The 24,285-nt window shown below is 45.1% G+C and overlaps 1 protein-coding gene across 5 annotated transcripts; it reads left to right on the top strand.

Annotated features, from left to right (window-relative positions):
- The first annotated feature begins 804 nt into the window (after positions 1–804).
- cast (calpastatin) lies at positions 805–23,960 on the top strand. Of its 5 annotated transcripts, none has more exons than XM_068742182.1 (35): positions 805–923; positions 12,212–12,280; positions 13,690–13,932; positions 14,122–14,211; positions 14,570–14,686; positions 15,215–15,259; positions 15,343–15,444; positions 15,556–15,636; positions 15,998–16,036; positions 16,780–16,860; positions 17,018–17,089; positions 17,174–17,290; positions 17,475–17,600; positions 17,679–17,783; positions 17,883–17,999; positions 18,095–18,208; positions 18,297–18,467; positions 18,593–18,682; positions 18,762–18,866; positions 18,963–19,079; positions 19,175–19,288; positions 19,377–19,547; positions 19,687–19,776; positions 19,856–19,960; positions 20,060–20,176; positions 20,272–20,424; positions 20,524–20,628; positions 20,714–20,818; positions 20,911–21,003; positions 21,263–21,307; positions 21,421–21,558; positions 21,770–21,856; positions 22,472–22,498; positions 22,717–22,823; positions 22,925–23,960. In XM_068742182.1, the coding sequence occupies exons 1-34, from the start codon at positions 849–851 to the stop codon at positions 22,813–22,815; spliced, it is 3,525 nt and encodes a 1,174-aa protein (XP_068598283.1). In that variant the 5' UTR covers positions 805–848; the 3' UTR covers positions 22,816–22,823; positions 22,925–23,960. The 5 variants fall into 5 exon arrangements, with proteins under 5 accessions (XP_068598283.1, XP_068598287.1, XP_068598284.1 ...); XM_068742185.1 differs by lacking the exon at positions 805–923 and adding an exon at positions 6,563–6,730; XM_068742186.1 differs by lacking the exon at positions 15,556–15,636.
- The last annotated feature ends 325 nt before the right edge of the window (positions 23,961–24,285 follow it).

The raw sequence follows: 24,285 nt of genomic DNA, 5'->3' as shown, positions 1-24,285 counted from the left end.
GGTGTGTCAGCAACATGCAAACAATGCTACACGCCGAGGGCGTGGCTAAACCCATTGTCCCGGTTCTCGCGTCCCGCTGTTCACCTGCTGTAAACCAGTCAAGAGACAAAACAAGTTCGGAGTGGATTCATTTGTAGCATGAATTGTTTTTTTTGGTGCATTTAGCAGTCGTGCACAGAATCATGATGAAACTCCTCTGATAACAGATTCTATCGAGTGACCTTTAACACCCTGACCTTGTAGCCAGATGGTGCATCAACCAGGGATCAATCATTATTGTTTTGTCTCTATTGACACACAGCTGACGCAGATATATACTGGCCCCTCCCTTTATTATTCTCTTTGGTAACGAGGCACCCGAGGTGGTTGCACAAGTTAGCTTTTATTGCTGTGTGTACAGAAGTGTGTGCGTGCCGGTATTTTATCACACATCAGGGCGTGTGCGTCTGTTGATAAGTCGCGCAGATAAGACACAGACTCTTAAAAAACAATATATGTATACTGTCCATGAAGTGTGTTTTGTGTGCTTGCGTTCCTCTGTGTGTGTGTGTGCGTGTGTGTGTGTGTGTTTGTTGATGCAGTATCTGTTTCTCCTGAGTGGAGGTTCAGATGTGGCCCCTTATCGGGTGGGCATCCAGGGTCGGTTCGCTTCCCATTATAGCCCAGGGAGTTGCAGCCCGGCCCCTTGTGACTTCCTCCTTTGAGCCTTCCCCTTCTTCCCTCTCGGCTCCCTGACCACACCCCTTCAGTCCCTCCCCCCCTCCGTTTTCCTCTCCCTTCCCTGCAAGCCTACTGACAAGGCAGAGGCTGACGGACGCGCATGATCACAGGAGGCTTTTTCAGCCAGCATGGGCCAAATTTTGACCTGGATCCGAGGCCCGCGGGACAGCCCGGCGCTGCAGGACGTGGCCGTGGTCCGGCAGGTGTGTGCAAATGTGTGTGTGTCTGTGTGTCTCTGCCGTCACATGTGAGCGACTAATACGAAAGTATCCACGTGTGCTTTGTTTTGTTAATGTGAGTCAACCCTTCAGAATAAATGCGTCCGTCTTCATCTTTCAGGCTGGAGTTCTCTTTATTCTATCGTCGTATGTTGTATGTTTCCTGTTCTAGAGAAAACGGATAAGAGGAGGAAAACTGCCTTGGCTCCAATCCATGTTAGACCTCCCTCTCTCTCTCTCCCCCTCGTTCTCTCTCTGCAGGAATGCGAGTCTGCCGGTCAGTCTCACCGAGTTCAGTTTGTAATATGCAGTGGTGAAATATTAAAGCGCAGCTGGGACAAGGCCTACCTTGTTTTCTACCTGTTGCTACACGCACCAAAGATCGGAGTTGTGTTTTAAATTAGATAGGCGTGTGAGTCCGTGACTTTGGATGTTTTTTAGAAACAGGTTCGGAGCTTTTAGGTCTCACCCAAATAGCAAACGCCTGTGATAATCTGCAGCAGCAAGATCACGCCAACAGAAAGGGTGTGTTTGTTCATTTTTCTTTGCACAATTCAAAAGGAACATTTACTGTGGGTCCAAAGCACCTCCCTGCTGCTGTCACGTGTCTGGCAGGCAGCGATGATGTGATGAGACGTGACAGGTCTGCATTGGCCATCCCGGTGTCGCTGCTTGGGTTCCAGGGCTGTGATAGTTTCCTCTGAGTCACTTTTATGTGTTAAAGGTTGAACAGCAAACGTATCCTGGTCGGAGGGAGCGTTTGGAGTCCGGCTGGGAGTTTCTTAGCACTTGGCACTGGGCTGCACACGTAGGGCCATTGACATCCGGCAGCGTGATCATGACAGGAAGTAGCCAGTGGGAAATATATAAGCGATCAAAGTCTAAGATAGTAAGCGATGCATTTACAATCGATTTGTAAAACACAGTGAGACGGAATGTTTCCATTTCGTTTAATGGCAACATTTAAAGTATGTAATGTAGATTACTGTCCTTCTATTGCTGCTGCATTATCATTGTCGTCAACAGCTGGTTTAAGTTTAACTTGTTCAAACACGAACTTTGTGTTTAACAAGCAGACAGAAACTTTGTCTCTGAAACACAAATACAACAAACTTATGCTGAAGCTCAGCACTTGAACTGGACTCCTTCGGTTTCAGAACTTTAATTTCCTTCTGAAATCTCTTGATGTCGGGAGAAATTGAAATGGAATAAACTTCAGGCAGGAGAGAATGCGCTGGACTGATGAGATGCTCCAGCTCCGGGCTCACTGTGATAAACTCGAGGGCTAGAACACACTGTGTGTGTGTGTGTGTGTGTGAGAGAACATAAGTACAAAAACAATTTGTGCTGTTCTCTGTCAAACATATTTTTATATTCCGGCGTTCATCCCATTGGCAGCTGAGGAGTCATTTACCGGCACTCATCGGGACTTACCAGATTTCTCACGCCACTGTCACTTTGGTTTGAGCTCACTGCTGACATGAATGTTGTTCTCAGGCTTCTGTCACGTCAGCTGTAGAAAAGTCTGCAGACGTTTCCACGCCTCGGGGCTCATCTGACAAAAAGGATTCGCTGTTTGCCATCAAACGCGTTCTGATTCATCCAAGTTGAGAGACAGAAATTTCAGAAAATTATTATAAATGTTTCTAAAACATTGCTATAAATAAAGCTTTGTAGCTGCTTCAAAGACGTAAGATAACTGTTGCTAACATTTATTTTTGACATTAGCCTTATACAGACCTTGAGGTCAACCTCAAGATTCAAGATACTTTATTAAAATTTTATTATTATTTAAAATTTTATTATTAAAAATCGTGTGAATGTCCACGGCTTAAGGCACTCATCGGAACATAACGAAAAACAAAAAATACAAAATCTCTTCTAAAGCAACAATATATATACACAGAGAGAATGAGAATGAGAATAACTTCTTAAATGATTTTACTTGAGCACAGTAGATCAATGCTGGTGCTTCTAGCAGAGTCTATGCCAGGGGTGGGCAAACTTTTTGACTCGCGGGCCACAATGGGTTCTAAAATTTGACAGAGAGGCCGGGCCAGGCTGAAGTTTATGTGTGAACTAATATAAATTACATGTAAAAGCCATGACATGAAAGGGTTTGGCCTTTTACAGATAGCATTACAGGGAAAAGGTCAAATGAATGAGGTTTATAATAACATTTTATTTAATGATATTATTTGGACAAGTTCGGCGGGCCGTATTATAAAGCATAACGGGCCGTATATGGCCCCCGGGCCGTAGTTTGCCCATGTCTGGTCTATGCTGATGAGGTTTTAGCTTGCTGTCTGTTTACATCTGAGGTGCTTGAGGAAAATCCACATGAAGTTGGTGACGATTGTACGGGTAACGAAGCCCTTGTAGCCTCACCCTTTCTGGAAACTGTAATGCGATATAATGCGCGGGGTTCTTGGTATTACTTCACATACGGGGTGTGGAAGTAAAGCCAACACTGATGATCACATGCTAACGGCTCATTTTCGAGTTTAAAATTGATTATGAGTCTCGACTACATCGATTGTAATAGTAGTTCCTGTGCTCTAAATAGGAACTTTGTCCTGCCCTGTAATGGGGCTGTGCTTTTACTAAAGTAAAGTACGGGGCTCTATTGAAATTAATGACAGGGTAGCGAAAGCTCCAAGTATTCTTGTGCATATTTCTCTTTTGAGATGACACGGTGGTCAATAAACCAGGAGAAGAGTGCAGTCTAAATTTAGATACGTGGACGGATGGCCGTGTGGTTTGCTGCCAGTGTGGGTGGCATGGATGTACGCAGGGGAGCCAGAGTTTCACCTCATTCGCTCTCGTAAACTCGTGGCTCAAAAATGTACCATTGCGGATTTGCTTGCTATGTGTATAAAGCTATAGTTATCTATTCTATGGCGCAGTGGGTAGCGCTGTTGCCTCACAACAAGAAGGTCCCGGTTTCCCATTATTGAGGGAAACTTCAAATGTCCATAAGCTGCAGAACCCCCCCCCCCCCCCACCCCGTGTTTGTACTGTACCAGATGTTGCACAACCGCTGCCTTCCATACAGTTTAACTTTCAACTCTTCCAGCCATTAAATATTCTCCCCAAAGCTCAGAGAGAGTTTGAGGTTCTTCTTCTTCACTTCTTGAAAGGTTCTCTACTGCATTGCTCTCGGAGTCTTTTTGCGGACGCGTGGATCTGTGGTGTAGGAGAGTCTGTGAAATAACTTTCCACAGCGTATTTATGGTGAGACCAACGAGCCTCTGTAAATGGTCTGATTGAACATGGCTGGAAGTCTTCAGGTGTGTCCTGTCCTGCTGCAAGTTTTCCATTTTATGTTGTTTTGAGGTTTTTTTTATTTTTATTTAGTGTAGGAGAATTCTTTTTAGGTATTGGTTAATCTTTTAATCAAATGTCTGATCATTTCATTGTGAAGTTTTGTTTTGTTTTGGTTTTAGGCTTTCATTATAATTCACTTAAAAAAATAAAATCTATTCATTTTAATCATGGAAGTTCAATTGCTGTTGAACAAATACAACCACATTATAAATATTAGAATGCTTTTAGTCTGCCCGGTCATCTGTGATAAAACAACAATCTGTTGCTACCTGTTATTACCTAGTTAATAAGCCTATATTACATGTTTATATAATTTGCGTGTGGAAGGATATGTTAAGCTGTTTACTAGGATTGTTGTATAAGACGTGACACAGAATTAGTAACTAGTTACTAACGAATAGAACTAATAGACTGGATTTCCTGAATCAATCCTGTCTTAGCCTTAAGAGGTGTTCAAGAAATGGAGCGTTGACCCTCAAACACATTCCTACCTTGCATTGGGGGAAGAACATAAAAGAAAGTGAAGGCCGTCGACCTTTTCACACAGAGATTGCACAATAGCACCGCAATGAAGCCTTCTCTCTGCACAACCGTTGTTTATTCACCCTGAACAAACGCGCCAGTGGCAGAATAACGCTGTGTAGCTTTAGGTCGCATACCAGCCTTCCACGAAGAAAAGATGCACAATCAACAACACTGAGCTGCACTTCATAACAAAGACACAACACAGCAAGAACAATCATTCTCCCATCCGCCCTCTTCTAATAGCCCAAAAGATGAATCCAGCCAGACACTGCATTTTGGGTCAATTATACTATTAGCTGTTGATGCAGCAATTAGAATATTTACCCCAGCCGAGGCGGCTATGACTGGTCCTGCGTTGCACTTGCTCCTGTCCTGTCATACCTGCCAACCACAGGGTTTTATTTCTTTAAGATTTAAAGCCCAGACTTCATTAATCAGGTGTTCTACCAGATATTTTCAGTTTAAAATATTTTTACAGTTGCCTCTTGGCAGTCTGCATTCAGGCCTCTACTTTCCCACAGATGTATTTTAAGAAACACGACACCGTACAGCCCACTTACAGTTTTCCTGTGAATTCCTAGGAACAGAACGAATACTTAAGATTAGAAACTACCCGACTTCCAGCCTCTGATTGGTCGGTTCCTCTGGGTGGGCGGGCCCTCGGTCTGTTCTAGCTCATTAGTTGTCAACAAAGATACAGAGGTGTTACCGGGGAAACCGAGTAGACAATGGATTCAGTATTAGCGTGGATATTTCCTCGCTACTCGCAATCTCTCTAACACACACACATGCTAGGAGAGATTGAGGCGATATCTGGTCATTCGAAAGAGAACTTTCTTTTTAAAATAATGCACTAAATTTCATCCTGAGCATGTTTTTATCAGTATTAGAGCAAACGCATATCGTACATGCCGGTACATTTGTGTTCATGCAGCATGAGCCGAGGCAAAAATCTCACACACACACACACACACACAGCCGCTTTAGATCCACTCATAAGTGCACTCAGCATGTTCAGACACAGGGTCGCGCTGTTTCCCAAACCCCTCCCATTTTTACATATGTGTCCTGCTTTGTTGTTCTGTTATACTGTTCTGTATAAGAATCGAGTTTAATATTCGCCAGATGATTTACTAATCCGTACTGTGATATATAATGAACCACACTACTTTTCTGAAGTCCTTAAACAAACCTGTGGCTTCTGTGTCCAGAAGTACGTTTCCTGTCTGTCCTCCTCTCCTTGAGAGAACACGTCTGAAACTTAAGGTCTGACATGTTTATGGACTCTGCTCATCTTTGGGTCTGGTTTGGGCTATAAGTGGTACTGCCCCCCATTTGGTTTTTCATTTCTATCCAGCTGTACACACACACACACACACACACACACGCACACGCACACACTTCCTCTGTTGTTTGACTGACTCTACAGTCTAGATTCCTAAGCAGTGAGTCTATCAGACACACCCAGAGTCACCAAACGCCGCTGCAGCCGATCTCCTGCTTCCTGATCACTGCTTCATCCTCCACCAAAACTCTTAATGTTACATCTGTTATCAAAGTGTAGCACCCCCCCCCCCCCCACGCGCTGAAGCAGCCAAAAGTTTCCCTCAAGTTGCCTTATTTTGTTTTCCTGGCAGACAGCGAGCGGTGGGTGGGTCTTAGTGTCCAGCTGACCAATCTAACTGAGCCTGCTTGGCTGCCTTGTGTCTGAGGGGGCGGAGCCAGAGCAGATCTGGCTTGCTTGTGCCACTTCGAAGAAGGTGGAGCAACGAGTCTGTGCAGTGCTGGGAGTGTGTGTTGACGTGTGTGTGTGTCTGTGTGTGTGTGTGTGACTGACATAAAGTGCCTCCCTTGTGGGAATCTAAGGTGAACACGCTTCAAGGCAGCATCCTGGTTGCACACAGCAAGTACACACAGAGGATCAACACTAACAATCAATGGTACGTATCCGGGAAGAATTTCCCCTTCTTTCTCGCTCTCTTTGTCAACGCCTCTGTGTGATCGGGCTTCCTGTTTGACTTGTTGACCTGCCAGAGCAACTTGAAAGCTGTTGTGGGGCAGAGCAGCGTCACACAGAAGTTCACCATTGTGAGACGGCAGCTTTGTGGGGATCAGGTTTTCTGCCTTTTCTCGAGTCGAGGAGCGATAAAGGGCTGAAGGCTGCTGCCTTAGTGATAGGAAAGGTAAAGCAAACAGTAAACATGTGAAGGCATCAAATGGGCTGTCAGCATTTCATCAGCAATGTGATTGCTGAATGTGGCGATAAACAAGATCACATGCAGCCCCCTTTTTAGATCATATTTGCTGCGTACTCTTCATCAGCAAAAGAACAAGGACTGAAGCGTTGAAAATGATTGTGTTACTGCTAGTTAGCAACCAAGGGAAACCAAATAAACATGTAAACACAGTCGATGTTCTATTAATATTTCCTCAGGATACGTACAGCTCATTATGTCGCAGTTAAAAAACAACAACCCCCAAACAAATCATGCTGTGATTAGTTTAACAGACAAATGCAGCAAAATACAAGCACAGTTTTTGCATCTATCGCCTTTTTGCACTCTGGATTATTAGTCACAACCTTTTTTAACCATGTTATTTGTGTTCAGATCCGTAAGAACGGCAGCAAGATATAAAACACATTTACCCCGTGTGCACAATATGATAAACGGTTACGTGAAACCAGCACTGCGCTGTTGAACATCTTATCCTCTCGTCTGTCTTGTGCCTACAAAGACAGTCTATTCGAGAGAAGCGTTGACTAATGCTGTTGCTGCTGGGTTTATGGCTCTTCAAGGCTTCTCTGCATTGCTGCCCTTGCCCGTGCAGCAGCAGCTTCAGAAAGACGACAGTATTTCCAGACCTTTGCTGCACATTCTTGCTTTGTAACGCTGGTTGCAGCATTCTTCAGCGCCCAGCTCCGAGCTGGCACATCCTCAAGCGATGCGCAGGTTGCCAGCTGTTTTTACCCTCGCCGAAGGGGAGGCGAGGGTATTGCAATTGGGTGCGTTTGTATGTTTGTCTGTCTGTCCGCGCGCATAATTCAAAAACTAGTAACCCAATCGTCTTGAACTTTTTACACAAGCAAGGTTCTGTCCGTGGCTCGGTCCTCCCCGAGAATGGCGTTGATCCGGATCTGGATCCAGATTCTAGAATTATTTTTACATCTGGAATTGTGCCTGTGCTGTAAACTGCCACTTTAAGAGGGAGGGACACGAATGGCATGATGGGAAAAAGAGTCCAGAAGGAGTCTTGTAGTACGTTCCGGAGCAGCAAGCTAGAGCAGGTTTGGCTCCTCTGATCCGGAAGCCCTGTTTACTGTCTTTTGGAGGCGAGGGTCTGTAATCTCTGATTGTCTTTCTAGTTGAAGCTGCAGCAGCGGGTAGCTAAGTTGCTCCCTGCAGCCCTGATCACATGCGTTTTGCGGCCTGTCGGGTGGGGCCTGACATTAGACTGCTGTTTTAGGTACAGCTGTTTGGTAAGCCGAGGACGTAATGTATTGTTGCTTCACTGACAGCTCAGTACTGTGTGACTTATGTGCGCCGTGCTGTCCCGGAGGGTCTCGTGTTTGTGCGGCTAGAGTGTCCCGTCTAAAACAGGAAAAGATCTCAAACCAGGGACCCGCCGCCCGTTTCCCTGTGAGTGTCAGATGAGTGCCAGTTTTAAATGGCTCTGCTCTGCCAGCAGCCTCTTGTGCCTATTTTGACACCACTCATGTAGGCTTCATTCGGCTGTGTTGGCAGCAGTCCCAGGATGACGTGGACATGGATGTCCCGTCCCCGGTTGTGTTGTGTCAGTGTTGTCCTCGGTGGTTGTTACTGCAGCTGCTGAAGCGCTGGCTCTTTGTGTGAAGTTTTGTGCGATTTTATGTCGGCGTGGTTGTCATGTGGTCCAGCACCAACCTAAAGGAACTCTCACAAAAAGTGGATTCTGTTTTGTGACATCAAGCATTACACTAACTTGTCCACCAGAGGACATTCAGAGCACAGTGTGTTCACTGTGTTTCTGATGAAACAGGTAAACTGTCACCTCCTCCCTTCGCCCTGATACAATTTCTACCAGGCGTAGCCTTATGAAACTTCCATTGTCTGCATGCTTCTGTGTTTTTTTTTAGTACGAGGAAAAGGATTGGTCAAAATAACAAGAATACCGTACTCTATAGTTCTCCTAATAAAATTAGTATTCCATCCACCTGACAGGAATTGGATATCAAGATGTTAATGGTTTTACATTTTTATTATCTTGGTGTTAATATGTGGAGTTCATATTTTCACAGTTGTAGGTGACCATTTTTCTTTTAACACGGGTGAAGAGATTCTCCAGCATTGGCTCTTCTAGAAAACAAAATCTCTCAAACTAAAGTTACATTTGAGATCTCAGGATTTACCCAGAGACAGACTTTCCAGTGGATGCACGCTGACACCGCCAGGATCCAATGTTTTAAATCTCCATAAGTCACCTGCGTTATGTGTGTGAGGCGTGTGCTAAAAGCAGCTTGATCTGTGTGTGTGTGTGTGTGTGTGTGTGTGTGTGTCTTAACTAGCAGAAAGCAGAGGAATGTACAGTTGGAATGTTGCAGGAGAAGCAGACATGTTTGGGTGGATCTCAGCTGATTATGGATTCATTTTGATGACTAGCTGATGAGATGTGGACACATCACTGAGCCCAGCTATAAGTAATGTAACTCAATTATTTTAGTTACTGTTACTGAGTCCATATAACCAACAGAGTATGTGATTACGGTATATTGCCTTTTGTTCCAGCTGAGTGCAGTCCAGATGTCTGTGCTTTACTATTTGATGTGGGGTTCCCCCCCTTTCATGATTAAAACTCTTAATTCTAATCTGATACACACAGGAGGAGCCACCTTGCTACCTTGTCCCCTCCCTGTCTGCATACAGGCCATTGTTTCCTCGGTGGAACAGGCAGCCAGTTTATTTGCCTGTGTTTGGGTGGTTTGCTGAATGTGCCGCCTAACCTGTCTTTCTGTCACCCTGAAGGCGGGGCCGCTGGTGGATTTGGATTTAACATCAGAGTACATACCTTTGTGTGGTCATGCTTCCGTGGTTTTATACGTTATTGGTAAACGGTCCTCCTTTGAATAAAAAAAAAAAAGAGTCAACAAATCCTCTCAGCCAACTTCCTTCGACTGATACGCTTGTGGAGAGTCTAAATTTTACTGAGTTGGCTTTTATATCCTTTGGTTAGTCAAGTGTGTTTAAGGGAAAGTACCTAGCACAGTCAGACTTAATATGGCGTGAGTCTCAACTGGTCTAATGCTGTCGGTGTCGTAAAACCTTCAGCGTGTGACGCTCCTGTGGAGTCGGTTCTGAAGGTGCAGCATTCCACGGCCACGAAGGAAATTACAAATCGAGTTAGACTTGAAAATGAAGCAGGCTGTCAAGAATGTTGAGTTGCATTCTATGATCATCGTGCAAGAGTCGCACTTTGGTTCAAACTGGACAACAAAGCTTCACCTTTGTCTATTAGATTATTTGAGTTGGTTCATACATTATGTTAGACCATTTAAAATCAGTAAACTTAAACATTCAAATGACTCGAACCCTGATCTTCTTCCCCGATCACCAGCTAACTTGGGCATTTCTCCCTCTTATACTCCAGAAATGACATCGTAGGGGCAACAACAACACTGACTTTGAAGTGTAATGCTGACACGTGTGTTGTGTTGATGTGCTGGCAGTGAAAACATACTAGACGTTCACATGCTTTAACACCTGTATTGAATACTGAACTACTTTTATTGATCCCAGAGGGAAATTCTATTTGCATTTTGGTTCTCGAAGCCACATTAAGCAATAATCAAGCCGGTGGTAAATGTAACGGCAGCGTGTGTGAAGCAATCCGTCGTAGCACTGGGCTACGCACCTGCGAGAGTTTCTAAATCTGAGGTGCTAGATTGCAGCAGCACAACTCAGTCTTTTCCATGTGGGTCTGCCTCGCTGTTTTTCCTCTTGGCTGCTCACCATAGTCTTCATGAATCACAACTTGACTTTACCCTTCATCTTACCTGCTTAGTGTAACCAAAAAGGTCCTGGTGGACCAGAATGGTCCAACGCTGTGTTTAAACACTGCAAATATACAGTATATTTGTACCTGGGACTATGGGCAGAAATCAGCATCGACTTCTTCTGACTCTCCGATTAGAGGAGGAGATCAACCATTACGTAACAGGGAGGGTAACGTTTTGTTTTCTCATTCTAATCCATTCTTGGGAGACTCTGTTCGACGCGTATATTAGGCGTCGCACCCTGACGCTGCTGTCTGCAGTATCGCGCTTCCTTTGCTGCGGTGATGCCATCATGTTACTTTCATCATTCTTCCCTTTTTTCAGTGATATCTGGCCTTATTGATGTCAATGACCTTTAATGACCGGCCGGAAAAAACAAAACAGAAGTAATGTTCACTGACTGGTTGGATGAGGTCGGTCTGTCTTCTGATTGGGTTAGGTGTGTAACTAGCTGCTGGAAATCATACCTATAGCGTCATCAGGGGCGAGGCTCTCTGCTCACCTGATGGCATTCGGCTGCACCTTAGAGACCAAAATGCTAAAAGTGCATGCATGCCAGCATTTCGGAGGGAGTGTATATATCGTAATTATTTTTACATTTACAGTGTGTATACTTAAAATGCAGTACCGGTAATTATTAGATACAATGATATGTATGTTATGCATGGGATTCTTCTTTGAGCGTATTAATACATGGGCTTTGGGAAAACCATTGACAGAAAAATGTCTCTGTTGCTGCGTCCAGAAATGCAAGAACAATTTAACGACGACATCCAGGTTTCTTTGGGCTGACCATTATCTTCCCAAACACTTACTGAGTTTTGCTAAAGGAAAAGGTTGCTGACGAATGTCATACAAGTGTCCCGACTTTCATCAAGTACAGAATGAGACGATATTTATACATAGATTTTTTTTTTAAAGGATCATATTTTTCAGATTGAACATTAAAGACCTGCTCTTTGTTTTCTGTGGAATTGCACTGAGCTTAATTGGGATTCACAATAAATGGAGTTCATGATTTTACCCCTGTTCCTCTTCATCTCTGACATTAAATGAAGGCTAACTTGTGAGTCGTGTCACCGCTGTCAATCGCCGAGGTGACCAAAGACAACCATGATATTCAGAACTCTGCAGTCAAACAACAGTCGCACCCTTCGGTCTGGAATGTACAGTCGTCGAATCAAACACCTGCTGTGTGACCGTTCCTTTTCTTTCTCGGAGATGCGGCCTCTGGTATCCTGGTATTTTCACATTTACCCCCCCCCCACCCCCCCCAGAGATATTGTTCTGTAATGATTTCTGTGTGATTCTTGTTTCATTTTTTTTCTTGCAGCTGTGTAACTTCTCCCTCTCTCTTCTGCTTGTCTCCCTCCCTCTCTCTCTCTCACTTTAGTCGCAGCCTAGCAAGGCCACACCCAAACCAGGAACTCAGGTTCCCGCTGGGAGACCTGCGCAGTTTGAGGTACGAAACCCTCTACATTAATGAGACTAGAACACCACACTGCTCTCTCTAAATACACTCATCCGTCCACTTCCTGTGTCCAACCAGTGGGGTTTAGTCTGTTTGACCTCTGACCTGCCCATTATCTGGACTGTGTGTATGATTTCTGAACACAGAAAAGAAAACATTCCTTCTATAAGAGCGGTAACACCCAGTTTCTCCATGAGTTTAACCCGTAACATTGCCCTCGATCCCTGGATTAAAGTGTTTGCCCCTTCATCAGGGTTTAATTTGCCCCTTCCTGCTGATTTTAATTGATTCTTAGAGCTCTGATAAGTAGTCGTTGTCAGCTGAGTAATGCTTTTTTGACATGACGTGTCAATTGGTTTTTAAAGCTAGCACCTAGGCGTTGTCATGCTGTATTTCAGCATGTCGTGTTTCATGCTCTGGACTTTTTAGTTTAGTTTTTAGTTCCAGATGTTCCAGTAGTTTTTGTTTAAACAGAATTTTAGGGTGTTTAATGTCAAAATTAGGATTATGTCAATTAGTAAATTGTGATTATTAAGTGATCATTTTGTCCATTCAGCAAGTACATTCTAATTGGCTAGATAATGTTGTGAGAGAGAGAAAAAAAATCAACAGGGGGGCGTCCAAGGTTTTTCACTTGGCCTTCAACAGCTGGGCTTCAACCTTGTCTATTTTGGTGCCTGGATTCTAGAGAAAGGTTTTGGTGCAATGTTTCTTTGAAAGTAGCCGCGTGCGGAAAATAGAGCCACCAATATTTCAAAAGGTAGTTAATAATAATAATGTGAGGAAATTCCGTGTTAGGAAATAGACTACCTTGTAACATAGTCGTCATCCTTCAGCTAAATGTGGCTCTTGTTAGCAGCTGACTTTGTTAGTGCTGCTTTTCCAGCCACGGGGTTGACTTTGCCATAGTGGGGGGTACAGCTGCTCATGTTTCAGTGGCGCTGTGTCAGAGTAGAATGAAGATGGCCCTTCTTTAAAGATGTAAACACTGTCTGTGTCTCGTCAATGAGCTCTTTCATCATCACTCACAACAAACTGCAGCTAACTTCGTACATAACTTTGTCACCCTGCTTGGTTTGTAGACTAACACTACGTCAGCGGGTGCTACTGTAATTGACATGTCGTCTGCTGGGGGTACCATTGTTGACATGCGCTCACCTGGGGAAAGGGGCAGTTCTAAAGGGATGTCAAAGGTAAAAGTGTTATTATGAAAACCGTCTTCTTTGATGCGCCTGTGTCTTTTGACAAAACACTGGTGTTTAACCATAAACTCGAATCAATGGTCAGATTAGTCTCTGTAGCCCCGAATAATAACTAAAGGACTATGCTTCAATGAATCCACTGCGATCGGTTTGGAAGTGTGACGCTTTCATCCTTGTGTTTGTGCTGCTTGTTCCTAGACTGCGCCTGTGTCCCAGGTTCAGGGTCGAGCTCCAGTCCCTACTGCTGCCGGAGTACCTGCCGCCGCCGGAGTACCTGCCGCCGCCGGAGTACCTGCCGCCGCAGGAGTACCTGCCGCCGCAGGAGTACCTGCCGCCGCCGGAGTACCTGCCGCCGCCGGAGTACCTGCCGCCGCCGGAGTACCTGCCGCTGCTGGCATGTTAGCATCCACTGCTGGGACTAAGCCCAAAGACACAGTGAAGGTAGACAGCTGCTGGCTTCCCAGACTCTTTGCTGCCTCTACACATGCACGCTCAGTAGTCCTGACTAACTAAACCGAAACATATTTTTGCTTTAGTAGGACTACATTTCTAACAAATGTTCTCACTTCTTTTGTCATTATGGCTACTTGTTTGTGAAGTGCTGTGAATCTTTCACGTTTGTGTTCCTAGACTGCACCTGTGTCCCAGGTTCAGGCCCCAGCTCCAGTCCGTACTGCTGCTGGCACTAAACCCAAAGAGTCACCCAAAGACACAGCCAAGGTAGCCTGGACTGCTGCTCGCTTCCACTGCTGCCTCTATGAATGCTGCCGGCGCACTTTTAAAGGCTTGCTTTGGTCATCTTTTTCTGCTGATGCAGATCAGGTCGTGTTTCTAAGACTTCTTGTTTTAGGACATTCATTGCTCCCCCCTTCTCTTTTCTACTTTGGAAAAGACCAGTTTGGAAGTAGACCGACTTATTGTCGATTCTTTTGCCCTTTGCTCAGCATGTCTACACTTGCCTTCTGACCGCTGTGATCATATTCATATTCTCCTGTTGTCCACATCTCTTGTCAAAACGGTTACTGCTTTGGACGTATTGCTAATCTTTCATCTTCATGGATTTTCAATGTGTTCCCAGACTGCACCTGTGTCCCAGGTTCAGGCCCCAGCTCCGGTCCTTTCTACTGCTGGAACAGCTGCAGCTGCTGGCATGTCAGCATCCACTGCTGGGACTAAACCCAAAGACACAGCCAAGGTAGACTGCACTGCTGCAGGCTTCCACAGTTGCCTCGATGACTGCTTAAAGGCTTGTTTGGTCATTTACTTAATTCTTTGTTCAGGCCACGTCTGTCTGATCTGGTTGTATCAGCTACTTCTTGTTACTGCCAGCGCTCAGTTGCTTTGGGCCTTTGCTCATTTTGTGACTTTCATTGCTTTTACCCTTTTTTATTTTACCTTAGGAAATGATCTGTTGGGAAACGGAAAGGAATTTCTTTTCTTTTAAAAGTCATTTCTCAACCTGTTTGCTCATCTGTCCACCTTCACTGCAGCACATATATGATTAGACTGAATAGGTCAGAACAAAAGGAGCGCAGAGACCAAGTACAATTTGTTGGTTTGTCTACTAGTCTCATCGCTAAAAAACACCTGATGACTTAAATGCAGCCATGGAAATATATCTGTGCAGGAGAAAAAAGACGAGGCTAAACAGACGCAAAAGAAGTTGATGCTCGTTCTTGAGTACGATTTGAGTCATATATCCTGATTCTGGATCTGTGTTAAGGTTCAGGCGACGGTTGCGCCGACGCCGGCTAAAGGAGGCACACAGGTAAACATATTAAAGCAGCATAACTTTGCTGTTAAACGCATGCTATACTTGGTCTAACATGCTGAAGCGTGTTGCATGCACAGGCACCTATATTGGATCCATTTGATGTCCTGGCCGGCACACTTCCGTCATCCGGCCCTGTTGCGCCCCCTCAGCCTGTATACACCGGGCCGGAGGTGAAGGAGGTACAGCATAGCCGGTGTTCATGCATTTGTGTGAATACTCATACTTACACCAAAACTGGGGCTGCAGCACGAATCTGCTGTTGGTAACCGCGTGTGTCGCATGTATCGCAGCTTGACATCACCTCAGAGATTGATCCGAAGTGTGGAGAAAGAGAAGACACGTTGCCACCCGGCTACAGATTTGAAGATATGGTCAGTTCTTCCCAGTCTCCTCCTCCTTCATTACTTCTGGTCATTCACTAATTAGCTTTGCCTCGCTGTGTGCTGTGTACAATAGGAAGTAGTGCCTATGTAAAGTACACCACTACTGTTCTCCTACAGTCGTCCCTTGCTATATCGCGGTTTGCTGTTAGGGTGTTTTTTTTCTGGAACTTATTATATTGGTCAAATATAATAATATTTGTCCCTGGGGGCAGATGTCATAAAACCTTCCAAGAGGAATATACCAGAGATTTGTGTAAATTGTGTGAACCGAGCCTGGAAGGAAGCATATTCTGACGTGGTGAATGATTTCCTCGTTTAATTAAAGGTTCATCTCTTTTTTTTTTTTTAGGCTCCACTTCCAGCGGATTCGAAACCCATGGATGTTCCTGTAAGTGAAACGTTCACATTTAGTGTCCTGATACACTCTGACTCGCTTTTTAAACTCACCCACTTTCCCATGCATGTGTGAGCAGATCACATTGTGCACACACTCTGGAAGAAGCCCTGTTTTCCACTGTGTGATCTCCTGGTTCCTCTAGAGTGGGGAATGTTGAATTGCACTGGTGGGTGTTGTCTCACACCAAACAGCACAGGACCTACCGTCTCCGTAGGAGCTCCTTGGCTCGTGACGGACTAAGCCCACATGTTCATACGTGCACATGCATGACTGTGTAAAACACACATACTCTGAAACATCTATTGCACACCACTCCTCTTGTATGAAACCATTAATTTCCCCCAGCACGCCCACATCTGCATCACAATCTACTCCCACTTTGCCATCTTGTTTGTAGAAATGCTTGTTTGGGTCTGTGTCCAACATTCCTTCTGTTTCCACTGTGAGGCTTTGTGAGTTTTGTTTTTACTTTGATGATTCTTTTTTTTTTTTTTTTATCAAATCAGTTTTATTCGTCAAATTTGTCATGGAGGTGTGTTACATTCTGATTTTTTTGTTTCCGAGGAATGTGGAGGGTGTGCCTGTTTTTTAGTGCAGTCAGACTGGTTTGCTTTTTTTTTCTTTCTTTTGCCCCTGCATGCTTTTGATTTGGCTAAACACGCCATCTAGTGGATGATCAAGTGTCACGTTTTTTTTTATTATCCTGCTGTGACATGTTCTCTCTTTCATTTCAGAAACCACTGAGCACAAAGGAAGCGCTTGATTCTCTTTCAGCTGATTTCCAGTTTGCTCCAGCTGCAGCCACGAAGCAACAGGTCACGTTTTTAAGCATTTAGCTGCCCCTTCGCCACATTTGCATCCCATTGCACTTGCGGGGTGGGGGGTGGGGGGTGGGGGGGGGGGGAGCTCATACATAAATTGTTGTTCATGACTTTATCTTTATTGGCTAACTCATTATCCGCTTCTAAATAGGAAAAGGACCAAGTCGACGGCATCACTGCTTCATCTGCTGGCCCTACTAGCTTTGCACCACCTCCTGTAAAGGTGAAGAAAATTCCACATCTCTGTGAGGTTATTGCAGGGGCATATGACTTAGAGTATTGAGAAATTAACGTGGCACTGTTGCAGAAATCTCCAATGCCTTCTGGAGTTCCCACTGTAGCTGTGTGTGAAGTTCCTCCTCTTGATAAGAAAGCCAAGACGGGTGATTTCTCTCTGGGGGCTGGAATTCAAGCTACTTCCAAGGTACAGCAAAGGCACACCTCCCTGTTAAATACTAAAGTCATATCTTCCTGTATCACAAAAGGGGAAAGACGCTCCTTCATCTGCCATTTTATCCAGAACCACTGGAAAATGTAATCGTTTCTTCCCTGACGCTGATGAAGATAGCACCTTGCTGGGGGTCATGGTGTCACCTCTGATTTTGCAGGACAAAGTTTCTCCAGTGGCTGTGTGTCCTCCTGTTGATAAAAAACCCAGGATGGAGAAAACCTCTGGCTTATCACTGAAGGCAGGAGTGGATACCAAAGTGGACACGAAGCCCAACACTGGCACTGTGAGATTTATAGGACTCTGGTCCCTGTCCTAGGTGAGTAGGTGAATAGCTTCTGATGGACTGATGTCCTCTCCTCAGGACGGATCCATGTCTCTGGATGCTCTCGGGGCTCTCGGTGACATGTTGGCAGAAGACACACCAACGCCTGAACCCCCGCCGCTCAGGCCTGAGGACATTGTCCATGTACGCAACACGCAGATCAGTGCTTAAGAACACAACGTGCACGTTGTTGTTGTTTGGGTTCATCTGCATCTGTGTCTTTTTTGCTTTTCCTTGTGGTAGGAAAATAAATTCAAGGAAGAAGAAGGCGTGCTTGTGGGAGAGGATGAAAGAACAATCCCCCCAGAGTACAGATTTAATGCAGAGGAACTCAAAAAACTGCCTCCACCAAAACCTGAGGTGAGACTGGAACCAGTTCACACCAGGATATTGACATGCGATCCAGAATATTGATCTATTTTTCCCTCCGTATCCCTCTTGTCCTCCTCCTGCAGGCCACCATGGGAACAGGGGAGGCTCTAGATTTTCTGTCTGATGGCTTCGTGACCTCCTCGGCTGCTCCTGCTGTCCGGGCTCCAGTTGTTGCCTCCTCAGCTGCTCCTTCACAGGTACGCTGTGGATCTCTCACTGCTACTCAGTGACAAACTAAAGCAAGCAGAGCTGCAGCATCTGTTAAACGGTTGTTCCTTGTTGCAGAAAGCCCCTGCTCCTCCTCCCCTGATTGTGTGTCCTGCTCCTCCTGTGGCCGCGTGTGTTGCTCCTCCTGTGGTTGTGCGTCCTGTTGTTGCTGATGATAAAAAAGTGGACAAGGACAAAGCCTTTGATGACTTCTCTTTGGCGGCTGGAATAGTTCCTTCTACTGGACAGGTAAAGGAAGCTCACGCCTCCTTCCCTGCTGGGATCTTTTGTCTGAATCGCTAATGTTGATTAGCTTTGTCCTCGATTAGGTGCATACTTGTGAAAGCTATTAAACGCTCTGTTGTCTGTTTTAGAAGGTCGTGTGCTACGGAGCTTCACCTGCCCCTGCTAGAATAGCTGAGATACAGAAAACTGCTCCCAAAAAAGATGCCAAAACGAATCCAGTGAGACACAGGAAACAGATGATCACCGCTGCTTTTCTTTACCTCTCGGTAACGCATTGATCTCCTCTCTTCTCCTCAGGACGGATCCATGTCTCTGGATGCTCTCGGGGCTCTCGGTGACATGTTGGCAGAAGACACACCAACGCCTGAACCCCCGCCGCTCAGGCCTGAGGACATTGTCCATGTACGCAACACGCAGATCAGTGCTTAAGAACACAACGTGCACGTTGTTGTTTGGGTTCATCTGCATCTGTGTCTTTTTTGCTTTTCCTTGTGGTAGGAAAATAAATTCAAGGAAGAAGAAGGCGTGCTTGTGGGAGAGGATGAAAGCACAATCCCCCCAGAGTACAGATTTAATGCGGAGGAACTCAAAAAACTGCCTCCACCAAAACCTGAGGTGAGACGGGAACCAGTTCACAGCAGGATATTGACATGCGATCCAGAATATTGATCTATTTTTCCCTCCGTATCCCTCTTGTCCTCCTCCTGCAGTCCACCATGGGAACAGGGGAGGCTCTAGATTTTCTGTCTGGTGGCTTCGTGACCTCCTCGGCTGCTCCTGCTGTCCGGGCCCCAGTTGTTGCCTCCTCAGCTGCTCCTTCACAGGTACGCTGTGGATCTCTCACTGCTACTCAGTGACAAACTAAAGCAAGCAGAGCTGCAGCATCTGTTAAACGGTTGTTCCTTGTTGCAGAAAGCCCCTGCTCCTCCTCCCCTGATTGTGTGTCCTGCTCCTCCTGTGGCCGCGTGTGTTGCTCCTCCTGTGGTTGTGCGTCCTGTTGTTGCTGATGATAAAAAAGTGGACAAGGACAAAGCCTTTGATGACTTCTCTTTGGCGGCTGGAATAGTTCCTTCTACTGGACAGGTAAAGGAAGCTCACGCCTCCTTCCCTGCTGGGATCTTTTGTCTGAATCGCTAATGTTGATTAGCTTTGTCCTCGATTAGGTGCATACTTGTGAAAGCTATTAAACGCTCTGTTGTCTCTTTGCTGTTGTCTGTTTTAGAAGGTCGTGTGCTACGGAGCTTCACCTGCCCCTGCTAGAATAGCCGAGATACAGAAAACTGCTCCTAAAAAAGATGCCAAAACTAATCCAGTGAGACACAGGAAACAGATGATCACCGCTGCTTTTCTTTACCTCTCGGTAACGCATTGATCTCCTCTCTTCTCCTCAGGACGGATCCATGTCTCTGGATGCTCTCGGGGCTCTCGGTGACATGTTGGCAGAAGACACCCCAACGCCTGAACCCCCGCCGCTCAGGCCTGAGGACATTGTCCATGTACGCAACACGCAGATCAGTGCTTAAGAACACAACGTGCACGTTGTTGTTGTTTGGGTTCATCTGCATCTGTGTCTTTTTTGCTTTTCCTTGTGGTAGGAAAATAAATTCAAGGAAGAAGAAGGCGTGCTTGTAGGGGAGGATGAAAGAACAATCCCCCCAGAGTACAGATTTAATGCGGAGGAACTCAAAAAACTGCCTCCACCAAAACCTGAGGTGAGACTGGAACCAGTTCACAGCAGGATATTGACATGCGATCCAGAATATTGATCTATTTTTCCCTCCGTATCCCTCTTGTCCTCCTCCTGCAGTCCACCATGGGAACAGGGGAGGCTCTAGATTTTCTGTCTGATGGCTTCATGACCTCCTCAGCTGCTCCTGCTGTCCGGGCTCCAGTTGTTGCCTCCTCAGCTGCTCCTGCTGTCCGGGCCCCAGTTGTTGCCTCCTCAGCTGCCCCTGCACAGGCAAGCTGCCGATCAAGCAAAGTGCTAAATACAGTGATTCGCTGATATATATTCATCCTCACAATTGAGAAGTAATGAGAAGTTCTGTCGTTCCCTCAGTCCTCTCTAGACTTCGCTCTGGATGCCTTGTCGAGTGAATTTGTCACCTCTGCTGCTGCTCCAGCAGTACAATCTTCTTGTGTTCCCGTGGAAACCGCACCACAGGTAGCACAGAAGTGTTTATCAAGCATTTTGTTTTAACAACTTCAACTAAATCTCTGCATCATCAACCATCTGTCATTCCACTCAGCTGCAAGGAAAGGAAGACAGCGCCCTGGATGCTCTTTCAGACACCTTGAAGGACATAGCACCCGCCCCTCAGCCCGCCCCAGTTCCTGCCAAAAGCCTTGTTCAGGTAGCCTGCGTGCTTCAGGGAAATATAACAACAGCTTCAAATTTAGGGTGAGCCAGTCGCTACAGCTGTCCCACTTTTTGTGCTTGTTGCAGGAGAAAAAGATCGTTGAAGAGAAGCTGATAAGAACGGGAGAGAGAGATGACTCGCTGCCCCCGGAGTATCGGCCCACCGAAGAAGACCGCAGGGTAAACTGGCATCTTACATGCATGTGCTTTACGGCTGCAGCGTGAGATGTTTTTATTCTTTGCATTACAGTAATGTCTGTTCTGCTTGTTGGATCTTTGGACCAGTAAAATGCAGTTTAGTTCAGACTGAAAAATGTCTGCAGCCGTTTATTTGCCATGCAAACTTACAAAGCTGCTATAAAAAAAACACGCAAACAGCAACGATGGTTTAAGTTTAAATGACAGATTTAACATGTTTCTAACAATTTCTTTTTTTAAGAAAATGGAAGAATATAAGGCAAAAGCAGCTGCAAAACCCAAGGAGGTAAAAAAAAACAAAAAAACACACACACACACAGAGTAGAAGAACGTAGACAACCATTGTGAAATGAAATGAGAGAACAATCACCTGACATTTGTCTTCTCGTGTTTCCGTAGAAACCTATGGACGATAAAGCAGCCTTGGAACTGTTGGCTGATGACTTCAGTGATGCTGCAAAGCCCTGCGAACCTGTTGCATCATGTGGAGCCACGGCAAAGCTGGAACCTCCTGTGCAGGTCTCAGGCCCACTGAAGGTAGAGCAGGACGACACGCCGGCGACGCCAATGGGGCTACGATTGATTACCTCCAGTTCAGAAATATATCCAGATCAATGCTGCATGGTTTTAGGTAGACTTCAGTTGTATGTAGCTGCCAATAAAGATACCAAACTGTACCTTTTAATTCCTCAGAACTATTTGACGCTTAATAAGACTGTTTATTTATTTGTTTTCCATTCTTTCCCAGCCGATGCCCGCTCCTGTCCTGGACTCCCTGTCCGGCACCCTGATCCCAGAACAGCCAGAGATCAAAACTAAGACGGACAAACCGAAGGTAATAGGAGCGTCTGGTAGGATCAGGGCGTAGGTTTCCCATCAGCTGGTATTCCTGGATGTTTCTGAACCAACTTATCGGTTCTGGAGATAGTTGATTGATTATTCTTGTACATAATCGATGACCTTGAAAAGGCGTCTGGATCTTTGGCAAACAGCATTTTGAGTCTCGTGAACTTTGATGAATACCTTTTCATAGTTCAGATAGTGAGAATCAGTGCTATTGATTTGGTCGATCGATCACTGAAGCAAATGCGTCCCTTTAGGAGTTTGATAACACCAGACTCAGATCAAAGGCTACGTTCACACTGCACACTTGTTTTGCTCATTTGACATCAGAAAACAATTCTATTTAATTCTCCTCTGAGTTCAAACGTATTTCTGATGTCACAAAACAAAGAGGAATCTGAACAGCTTAGGCCAGACAAAAGAAATCAGAATAGATTGACCTTCAACTGAGGCGTGAACGTAGTCGAGAATCTCGATCTTTGTATTCAGTTGTGAAGTCTGAGGGTACTTTGGGCTGCACGTGGCGCCCTCTAGAGGCCGATTAGCGTTTTGGCGGTCTCCTCCTCATGGAGCTTTTGAGCCTAACAAGGTGTGAACTTTGTTACAGGGGAAGAAGTCAAAGTCGAGGTCTAAAGTAAGCAAACTGTCCACTGCATGAAGAACTCCATCCAGTCCGCCGTGCCCCGTAATAGAATCGAATGCTGGTAGAATCGCTGCTGCATGCGACGCGTTCTCCTGCCTCTCCTGCAATCATTCCTCCAAATAAATACCCCGTCTGCGTAATTATTGCATGCAAATGCGCTTCATCCTCTGCCTCGCCCCGATTGTTTTTAAATCTACTCTATATTTCAGAAACAGCACACAGAAGAGCCCTCCGCCGCCGGACAGCCGCCGTCTCAGCGAAGCTCAGACGTCGTCCCAGCGTCTACAAGGAAGGGAGGCAAAAGCTAGACCGCCGGGTAACTTTAGTTTCACCTTTCTCCCACAATTGGACGCCAGTGAATGATGTAATATCCTCACCCTGATGGGATAAATGTCTTCGTCTTTCCCCTGACTGCAGGCTGTTGGTGTTCCCCTGCCACAGAGACACATCACTTGTGGAGCTGCTCTGCGCATAATTCTACTTTTTTCTAAATTGTGAAGAATGTACATGGGACGAACGCCAAACCTACACACACACACACACACACAGATCTGCATGCATCACCTTTTTGACATTGTGTTACAGAGAGAAGCAGACTTTTTAAAGTGAGATGAGAATGTGTTGTGAGCAGGCAAAGATGTTAAACTTTGGGGGAAGAGAGGAAATAAATATTAAGTGAAAACCCAATGCTTTGTTGTTTATATATTGAGTGCATAGGGAATGAGGCGTCGCGCGTGCATCTCAGCCCACAGGTCGTACTTTAGCACTCATATCGCACCGGAGCTTTTGTTGGTTGGAGCAGCGCGGAGCAGAAGGGAGTATTTGTAGAATATTGGGATGTTTTTGCAATTTGATGTGCAAGTCAAGTTTTCTACCTTGATGTGTTCGGATGCGATTAAGACACTGGTGTGCCGCTTGCTTTTATTTTGGACAACACATAGTTTACATGATAAATGGAGTCCAGCATCTGTTGAGAGAAGGTCTGTATGCATTTGGCTGTGTGTGAAATACATATTTCTGCCATCCAGAAGTGCACTTAGTGAAACTGAGGCGGGAAGCTTTTAAACTGCCTCTTTTTTTTTTTTTTTTTACTGTAATAGATTTTTTGCTCTATATAAGAGAACACTGTTAATTCTCGAAGGGCTTTCAGTTGTAAAGTCAAGAATTGGTATCCCTTCCCAGAGTTTCTTTTAGGTGTGTGGGTGTGAGACAAACGCTATGAGACATGATTTAGATGGAATTAAATAATGTAAAAGTCAGAATGGTTATCTGTAAAGTCGGAAGCATACATAAACTTCTTTAATGTGTGTGTGTGCCTGTGTGTGCGTGCATGTGTGTGTGTGAAGGGGGGGCGACGACTCAATCCTGCAAGAAATGAATAAAAACTGTTTTCTTCGAGGTGCATGGGAAATGTGTTTGTATTAAACGGAATAAGAACAGACTCTCCTCTGAACGTATTTTTCTCCTGGTTTGTTTGGTGTTTTTTTTGTTTTTTGTCTGCTTACATTTGTATTAGCCCACTTCCTTTTTACAGGGGAATTTACAACAAATGAACATCAATATAATTTTATGTAAAGCTTAATATTTCTGTGCCACGAAACGAATAAAATGAGAAAATGGACAATTAATTGCCGCTGAGCGAGAATGCGGGATGGATTTTTACTTCATTACATCCAACGAATAAAAGAATATGTTTTTGTTCCTTCATTCCCTTAGGTTTTATTTTTATTTTTATTCTGTTTGGAAAGTACTGTACAACAGAAAAAGTTAAAATAATT

This window comes from Brachionichthys hirsutus, chromosome 8 (assembly GCF_040956055.1).
Source record: "Brachionichthys hirsutus isolate HB-005 chromosome 8, CSIRO-AGI_Bhir_v1, whole genome shotgun sequence".
Lineage (NCBI taxonomy): Eukaryota > Metazoa > Chordata > Actinopteri > Lophiiformes > Brachionichthyidae > Brachionichthys > Brachionichthys hirsutus.
The sequence above is the reverse complement of the archived record's forward strand: the minus strand, read 5'-3'. Positions and strand labels throughout refer to the sequence as shown.